The sequence below is a fragment of the Vicugna pacos genome, unplaced genomic scaffold (assembly GCF_048564905.1).
Source record: "Vicugna pacos unplaced genomic scaffold, VicPac4 scaffold_20, whole genome shotgun sequence".
Classification (NCBI taxonomy): Eukaryota; Metazoa; Chordata; class Mammalia; order Artiodactyla; family Camelidae; genus Vicugna; species Vicugna pacos.
Window position 1 is genome coordinate 9716569 of NW_027328741.1, and position 9189 is coordinate 9725757.

The 9189-nt window shown below is 31.6% G+C and overlaps 1 protein-coding gene across 1 annotated transcript; it reads left to right on the forward strand.

The window, feature by feature from the left end:
* Positions 1 to 6430: 6430 nt before the first annotated feature.
* On the forward strand, positions 6431 to 8370 carry LOC140694094 (heat shock transcription factor, Y-linked-like). The gene is made up of 2 exons (XM_072957536.1): positions 6431 to 7088; positions 7562 to 8370. The coding sequence occupies exons 1-2, from the start codon at positions 6564 to 6566 to the stop codon at positions 8252 to 8254; spliced, it is 1218 nt and encodes a 405-aa protein (XP_072813637.1). The 5' UTR covers positions 6431 to 6563; the 3' UTR covers positions 8255 to 8370.
* The last annotated feature ends 819 nt before the right edge of the window (positions 8371 to 9189 follow it).

Consider the following 9189-nt stretch of genomic DNA (forward strand, 5'->3'; position numbering starts at 1 on the left):
TATTGTTTGTGGATTTTTGAATGATGGCCATTGTGACTATTGTGAGGTGATACTTCATCATAGTTTTAAATTGCCTTTCTATAATAATGATAGTGAGAATTTTTTTTTCATATATCTGTGTGGCATTTGTATGTCTCTATTTGAGAATTGCTTGTTTAGGGCTTCTGCCCATTTTCAGATTGGGTTTCTTGTTTTTTATTATTATTATTAGGTTGTATAAAGTCTTTATATTTTGGAAATTAAGACTTTGTCAGTTGCATCAATTCTAAATGTTTTCTTTAGTCCTGTAGGTTGTCAGTTTGCTTTGTTTATGATCTCCTTTGCTGTCCAAAAACTTGTTTTATTAGGTTCCATTTATTAATTTTGCACTTACATCCATTACCTGGGTATGCTGTTCTAGGAGATCATTGCTGAGATTTACCTCAGAGTGTTTTGCCTTTGTTTTCTTCTAGGAGATTTACTGTGTCTTCCCGTACATTGAAGTCTTCAAGCCATTTTGTGTTTATTCTTGTGTATGCAATGAAGGAGTGTTCTAACTCCATTACTCTGTATGCTGCTATCCAGTTTTCCCAACAGCATTTGGTGAAGAGATGGTCTTTTCTCTGTAATATTCTTGGCTACTCTGTCAATGATTCATTCAACATACGTATGTAGATTTATTCCTAGGCCCTGTATTCTGTTCCATTTTTCCATATGCCTCTTTCTGTACCAATATCTTGTCATTTTGATTATTGTATCTCTGCAAAAGTGTATGGAGACCTGGTGGTTTATTCCTCCAGCCTCTTACTTTATTTTGAATATTGCTTTGGAAATTATGGATTTTTTAGTACTCTGTGTAAGTCTTAGGATCATTTGGTTCAGTCCTAAAAAGAAATGTTTTCATAATTTGATAGGAAATCACAATAAGTCTGTTGATTGCCTTGGGCAGTATGGCCATTTTAACAATTTTGTTTCTTCCGTTACATGTCCATTGGGTATCTTTTCAATTCTTCAAATTTTTTTTATTTCCTCAATCAATGTTTTCTAGTTGTCCCTGTATAAGATATTCACCTCCTTGGTTAGATTTATTCTTAAGCATTTAGTAGTTTTGGGTGCAGTTATAAAAGCGGTTGTTTCTATATTTGTTTTCCTGTTGATTGAATGGTAGTGTAAAGAAATGCTATTAGTTTCTGTACATTACTCTGGGTACCTTGCCCAGTTCCTTTTTTAGCCTAAGTACTTATTAGTGAAGCTTTTACAGTTTTCTCTATATAGTGTCATGTCTGCGTATCGTGGCAAATTTACCTCTTCTTTTCCAGTCTGAATCATTTTATTTCTTTTTCTTGCCTGATCTTTGTGGCTAGGACTTCTGAGACTATATTGAATTGAAATTATGAGAATGGGCAACCTTGTCTTGTCTCAGGATTTTTGGGAAGGGTTTCAGTTTTTCACCATTGAGATTTTTGCTGGCTATATGTTGGTCATAAATAGCTTTCATAATGTTGAGATATGGTCCCTCTATGCCCACTGTGATAAGAACTTTTATTTCAAAAAGGTGTTAAATATTATGAAATGCTTTTTCTGTATCTACTGAGATGATCATGTGGTTTTTTGTTCTGCTTTGTTGATATGGTGTATCACAATTGATTAGCATATGTTCAACCATCCTTGTGTTCCTGGTATGAACCTAACTTGACCATGGTGTGTAATCTCTTTTTACATGCTGTTGGATTCTGTTTGTTAATAATTTCATAAAGAATTTTATATCTATGTTTATCAATGATATTGGCCTATTGTTGTCTTTGGTGTAGTGTCTTTTTCTGGTTTTGGTATCAGTTTGATGTTGGCCCTATGGTGTGAGATTGGGAGTACTCTCTCCACATCAAGCTTTTGGAAAAGTTTGAGGAGGGGTGGCATGGATTTTTCTTTGAATGATTAGTCAAATTCCCCAGTGAAGCTATTAGGGTCTGAATTTTGTTTGCAGCGATTTTTTATTTTATTGATAATTATATTCCATTTCTGGTGATCTGTGTGTTCAAATGGTCAATATTTTCTTAATGCAAAAATGGTGGGCTGAATGTTTCCAGAAACTTCTGAATTTCTTCCTTTTTTTCCAGTTTTTTTCCATATAGTTGCTCATGTTATTCCCTTATGATATTTTGCAAATTTGTTGTACTCTTTGTATTTTCTCCATTGTCATTTCTTATGTTATTTGTGTACTCTCTCTATTCTTGTTGATGAGTCTGTCCAGAGTTTTGTCAATTTTGTTTACTATTTCAAAAAATAGTTTGATTTTTTCTATTTTTTAAACTCTAATTCAATTCTTCCTTCCATGACTTTAAATATTTCCCTCTTTCTGATGACTTTTGGTTTTGTTTGCTCTTCTTTCATGATTAGTGTTTATAGAACGTTAGATTATTTATTTGAAATTGCTCTTCTTTGAGGAGGGCCTTGTCACTATGAACTTCCCTCTAAAGCCTGCTTTATCTGTATTACATAAACTTTGCATAGGGTTTGTCATATATCTCGATATATTTTTTATTTATTATTTTACTTCTTCACCTCCCCTACTTGTTTTAGTACCATGTTGTTTAATCTACATGCCGTAATTTTTTCTCCCTGTTTTTCTGTGATTTATTTCTACTTTCATGGTATTATACTCAGAAAAGATGCTTGAAAAAATTTTTATCTTCTTAAGTTTGTTGAGGCCTCTTCTGTACCTGAGTACATAATCTTTCCTCGAAAATGTTCCATGTGCACTAGAAAAGAATGTATATTCTGCTTTGGAGAGAAGTAGTGTTTTGAAAATATCAACCAACTCCAATTATTTCATCGTATATTTTAGTATCTTTGTTCTATTATTTATATTCTGTCTGAAAGCTTGTCTAGTCATGGTAATGGGGAGTTAGAGTCTCCTACTGTGATTGTGTTCCCTCCGATTTCTCCCTTTTTATCTATTAGTATTTGCTTTACTTATTTAGGTGCTCATATATTGAGTGCATATATCTTAATGAGTATAATACCCTCATTTTGTATTGCTCCTTTAATTATTATATCATGTCCTTGTTTATCTTTCTCTATGGCCTTTCATGTAAAGTCTATTTTGTGTGAAGTCAGTACTCATAGTCCTGCTTTCTTGTCATGTCCATTTGCATGGAATATATTTTTCCATCTTCTGAATTTCAATTGATGTGTTTTCCTCTTACTAAAGTGGGTCCGTTGTATGCTTCATAATGTAGGGTCTTGTTATAATATCCCATCTGACAATAAATATCTTTTGATTGAAGCACTTAGTCTATTAACAGTTTTGATAATTATTGATAGATTGCTGTTTATTTCCATATTGAACTTCATTTCCCAGTTGATTTTGTATTTCCTTTTTGTTCATTTCTTTTTCTTTTTGTGGCTATATAACTTTTCTTTATTATCTTGGTTTCTTTTTGGCTTTATTAATTCATTGTAAGCTTTTGACTTCTGGTTACCGTCTTTTGTATGTGTATTGACCCGTTAATATATCTGTTTATTTTGACTGATAGGAATACAAACTCTAACCCCTCCTACAGAGAAGAGAAACAAGAAGAAAATACTCTGTATTGTCCTGTTTCGCTCTCTGACCCTTAAAAATTATGATGTCCTGTTTTACAACATCATGTATATTCTATTTTATGTCATGGCAGCTATTGTCTTTCTAATTATTTCTTTCTACTTTCTATAGATTTCTGTTTTTTTTCTTTAGAATAGATCTTTCATTATTTCATTTCTGTTGCTAAATTCTTTAAGTATTCACTTTTATGGAAGTTATTTATCTCTCCTTCTATTCTAAAAAATAGACTTGTTTGATAAATTATCTTAGATTATAGCTTTCTTTCATTCAAGACTTTGAATATATCTTGCCACAGCCTTCTGCCTGTTATATTTGTGTAGGGAACCAGTTTACAAATGTAATATATATAATTATTTACATATGTAAAGAATACCTAAAATCAAGGTAACAAATAAGATGAAAACCTATACATTAAAAAATAGAAGACATTGATGAATGTAATTAAATCTGTTCCCAAGAAATGAAAAGATCTCTTATGTTAATGATGTGAAACTATGTGGTTGAAACAAACATACTACACAAGGCAATCTACATTTAGTGTGATTCATGTCAAAATACCCATGAGATTTTTCCATTAAATAGAACAAATACTTTCAAAATTTATATGTAACCATAAAGATCATGACTTGCCAAAATAATCTTGAAAAGTAGTATTAAATCTAATAGTGTAAAATAATCTGATGTTAAAGAGTCCTTTAAAGATTTAGTAATTTAAAAAACATGATATTGGATCAAAAACAGACACCAATCAATAGAAGAGAATAGCGCAACCAGATATAATCCCTCATACTTATGATCAATTTACCCATGAAAAAGGAAGCAAGAGTATAAAATGAAGCAAAGACATTCTCCTCAATAAGTAGTGCTGGGGAGATTGAATATGCGAAAGATAGATTATAGTATTTCCTCACATTGTATACAATCTATGAGCACAGAATATCTTTCTATTTATTTGGTTTACTTATATTTCTTGCACCTTTAATTTATAGATCTATGTTTAGATCTTTAATTTCACTTATCTATTTTATTCCTATTTTATTCTTTTTGGTATAAGTTTACACACAACAGTTTTCCTAATTACTCTTTCTGATAATTTGTTGTTAGTATATAAAAATGCAACAGATATTTGTATATTGATTTTGTATTCTGCAAGTTTATTAAGTTTGTTGACAATTTCTAACAGTCACTGGAGGAGTCTATGGAGTTTTCCATCTATGTGTAATTACGTCATCTGTAAAAATAGTACTGCTTGTTTACAAGTTGGATGTCTTTTTTAATGTTTCTTGACTAGTTTTTCTGGCTAGGACTTCTTGTAGTGTAATTTAGGACTTGTGAGGATGAGCTACTTTTTCGTATTACTGTACCAGAGGAAAACTTTCCTGTATGTTAATATTGAACTTGATGAAAGTCATGGGTTTTTCATATATGGCTATTTTTATCTTTAGTTATATTCTATCTAGAGAGAATTTGTTAAGAATTTTTTGTATACAAAAGTTAAGATCAGTTCTGTCAATAATTTTCCTACATTTTTTTGAGATTGTTACCTTTGAATTCCCTTTTTTTTAAGGGATGGTATCACATTTATTGATTTGTGTATGTTATATAATATTTATGAATCAGGGCTAAATCATACTTAACTATAGTTTATAATTCTTATAATATGCAATGAATTCAGGTTGATAATATTTATTTAGAATGGAATATACACATACTGAAGGAAAAATTTACATTGTAGCTTGAGTGTACATTTATTTATTTTAAAATTTTATCAATCATTTTGAATTTGGCTTATGTTTAATGGAATTTATTTCTAAATAAATAATATAAGTTTCGGTAGAACTGGACTTACTACAGTTTACTGATACAGAGCATAGCTATTATTTGCAATTAGTGAACAAACACTTGCCTTAAAATGCCATATTATACTAACAATGCCAACTGTTTCAGGACTGGAAAACATATGGCTTCCTAAAATGCATTACCTTGTCTTTTCCACACTAACCCACATATAATGTTACTTTTTTGTTTTTTGATTGTTTGTTTGTTTGCCCCTTAATGGAGTCACTGCTTATAGAACCCAGGACCTTATGCATAACTTTATTTATTAACATCATTTTGGAACACTTAACAGAAGCCACAAGAGTATGGATTAAAAATGACAAGAAAAATTATTCCTTCTAGGGACTTAAAAACCTCTGAGTGAAAGAATGGCAAAAATAAACATTTGTAAGTGTACAATCAGATTTTTCTCTTGTGTAATTGTAAAGTAGAATATTAAATTACATTTGTTTTACTTATAGCACTGAAATAAAATTTAAACAAAATTCCTCCCTTTGGAATTTCTTAAATTTGATTGATTATTTTAATTTAATTTTAATTCTTAAATATTTAACATTTATTTATAAACATAACAAATAAACTGATATTTATTCTGCTGATGTTTTGAATATAGAGCTACTTATTGTAAAGTACACAGAGAAATAACTACTTCCGTTTACAAATCAAATTTTGATTCACTTTAATTACAAATGATAATGAAATTGTTATAACCATTCTGTAAAAATTTTACACAAATTTCACTTTAAATTCCAATATTTTAAAATTATTTTATTTACTTTGTGCATATTTATACTCTGTTCACCAATGTTGTATAAATTTGGGTACAAAAGGAATGAGATTGCTTTTATCTCATACACCCCAAAGTTAAATTGTTTAAAAAGATATTCTCGGGAAAATATTTGCACATCACAGTATAAAAATAAATATCCTATATATTTCATTTTAACTGGATTAATGAGAAGGAAACACTGGCTGATTGTTACACTTGGGTTGCTAAGAGACCAGTCTTTTTGTGATGTCACAGCCACTCAGGTTGAGAACCATGTTGATGGCCTATCAGTTTAACTGTGCAGGCCTGCTTAAGCAGCATTTGAAGCTGCACTGCTCAAAATCATGCAGATTAGAAAAGTAGCTGTAGGAAATGTTATTTGAGATGGCACATATTTCTTCAGAAATTCAAGATGTGCCTCCTAAAGATGGACCAACTGATTCAGGAAACCCCGGTAGATCTCTATCGTGTGATCAAACATTCTCTGGGGACTTGGACTTGAGGTGTATGATTGAAGAAAATGCTTTTCAGACTTTGTCTGAAAAATCCTTGATAAAAAGACCATGTTACACACATTGTGTCTTGGAACCAGATGAAGATAATGATTTTCGTTCTCTGACATTTCCAAGAAAACTCTGGAAAATGGCTGGGAGTGACCAATTTAAATCCATCTGGTGGGATGATAATGGAACTTCCATAGTTATTGATGAAGATGTCTTTAAGAAGGAAGTTTTGGAAAGAAAGGCCCCTTTCAGAATATTTGAAACTGGAAGTATGAAAAGTTTAGTTAGACAGCTTAACCTTTATGGGTTTAGTAAAGTGCGGCAGAAATTTCAAAGATCTGCTTGTCTAGTTGACTTTCTGGCAGAAGAAAAAGAAGCCTCTCTTTTAAGCAAGGTATACACAAATTTTAGTTATGACTTGGTAACTTATGTATAAAATTTTATTTTGTAAATCAATCTATGGTAATATAAATGTAAAGCTAGATTTTGAAAATAGTATAAAACTACAAATGCTAAAATTCTTTATTTTTTCTAAAAATGAGGACAGTGACTTAACTCTTCAAGACTATGAGAAAGTTTGCTAGCAGCTATGAATCTTATCAGAAATCTAAGTGAAGGTATGAAAGCTGCTTTTCAAAAGTGGCATTCACCGTTACTGCAAACACTAAATTCTTTAATTTGATGACTATACTATTTACATGTGTATTTTCCAAATAAGGAACTTCAAAATATCGTCAGCAATGTTCATATTTTGATGATATTATCTTTGCATACTAAACATGAAATCTGAGGTTTTAAAGTTAAGGCTTATTGTAGTTATGTATTTTGGTTTAAATTATTACTAAAACCTTTCTCCTTTGGTTGTAGCTGCAGTTCTACCATAATCCAAATTTTAAACGAGGCTGTCCTCAGCTTTTAGTGAGAATAAAAAGAAGAGTTGGGATTAAAAATGCCTCTCTGGTGTCTTTATTGGCTCGAGATTTCAACAAGAAGCACTTTAAAGGAGGAAGTAATATTGGTAAAAATAATTCTGATTTTGTGGCTGACACTAGTGGAGAAAGTGCATTTTTACCTTCTGCAGATTTAAACATGCCTCTAATAAGAAAGCCCTCTATTGGCCACATAATTTGTGATAAATCTACCCCGCTCAGGGGTGATTTTTCTCCTCCATCATCAACGTCAGTTAGACCACCAGAAAATATTGCAGTGGAACAACTAGCTATTTTAAATCAGTTGACCACTGTCCACGGGCACTCTCAAAGCAGCTACACTGAAGCAAATGGCCGTGTTGTGAACTTCATTACAACTACAACTTCTACTTCTCAATACAGCATTTTGTCCCCCTTACAGAGCAATTATTTTGGACTGATGGTGGAGCCTTCTTATTTTCCAAATAGATATCACAACATATCTGCCAATGAAGGTCGTTTTTGTAAACTTCAACCTGTGAGTAACCCACGGTTTCCAGTGCCAGTGATAGCTGATACATCAGCTACTTCTATTTCAAGGCCAACTCATCAGACATCTTCAGTTTATGAACGTCATCCTAATTACAACTGAACTACCAGAGGACTACCAGGTTATGCATGATAACAAAGATTAAAATTGATGTTTGCAAATTTTGACAAATATCTGCAATTTTCTTATTTGAACAATAAACATAGAATTGTACTTTATTATCCTTATTTTTTTAAATAGAGATAAGAGTTAAAAGTGATACTAAGTTACCATTTAAAGAAAAAAATAGATATTTGTTTGATATGATCATTTGATGGAACAACATGAGTGTAAATTTAAATAATTTCTGTGAGGAAGAAGAGAAAATGGAAGAATTTGGAAAAAGACTAAAACATGGAGAGAGGGAAAATTACTTAGTGGTTTCTGGTTCATCCTGAAAAGTATTAAATGTGTTAAGTTAGGTTATGTTGGAACAGGATGAAAATGCAGGAACCGGCCCAGGGATCATGGTCTTTATTATGTCATCTCTGGTATAATAAAAGTCACATGATATAGTCTCAGATGGTACATTCAGCATGTGGTAAAATTTAACAAGGAATTTTATCTATGGTCTTCCTTGTGCTGTTTTCTAAGCATTCCAAATGTTGCTTTATTTTTCTCCACTCAAGAGTCTGCACTATATTTTTAGAGTGAATATTTTAAGTTACTTTTATGTTCCAGTCAAACACAAGCTTACATCTTCAGGGTTGCACTTAATACTTTTCCAAATCTAAGCCCACAAACTCATCTTGGTTTAGTCATTTCATTATCGATCTGGCATCTGACTAATTTGGCATATCTTTATGTTTCACTGTTTCTGGAGATACATCCAGGCAAATGCTTATCAACCATATTAAATCCAAACTCACAACTATTGCTCCAGCTTATCCTTAGACTTAGAATGTCCTCCTTTTACCTATTTAGATTTCCCCAGTCTCAGTACAGAAATCACCTCCTCTAGATATTTTCTGTCTATCCCCCTTTCCTTGTCTAACTTG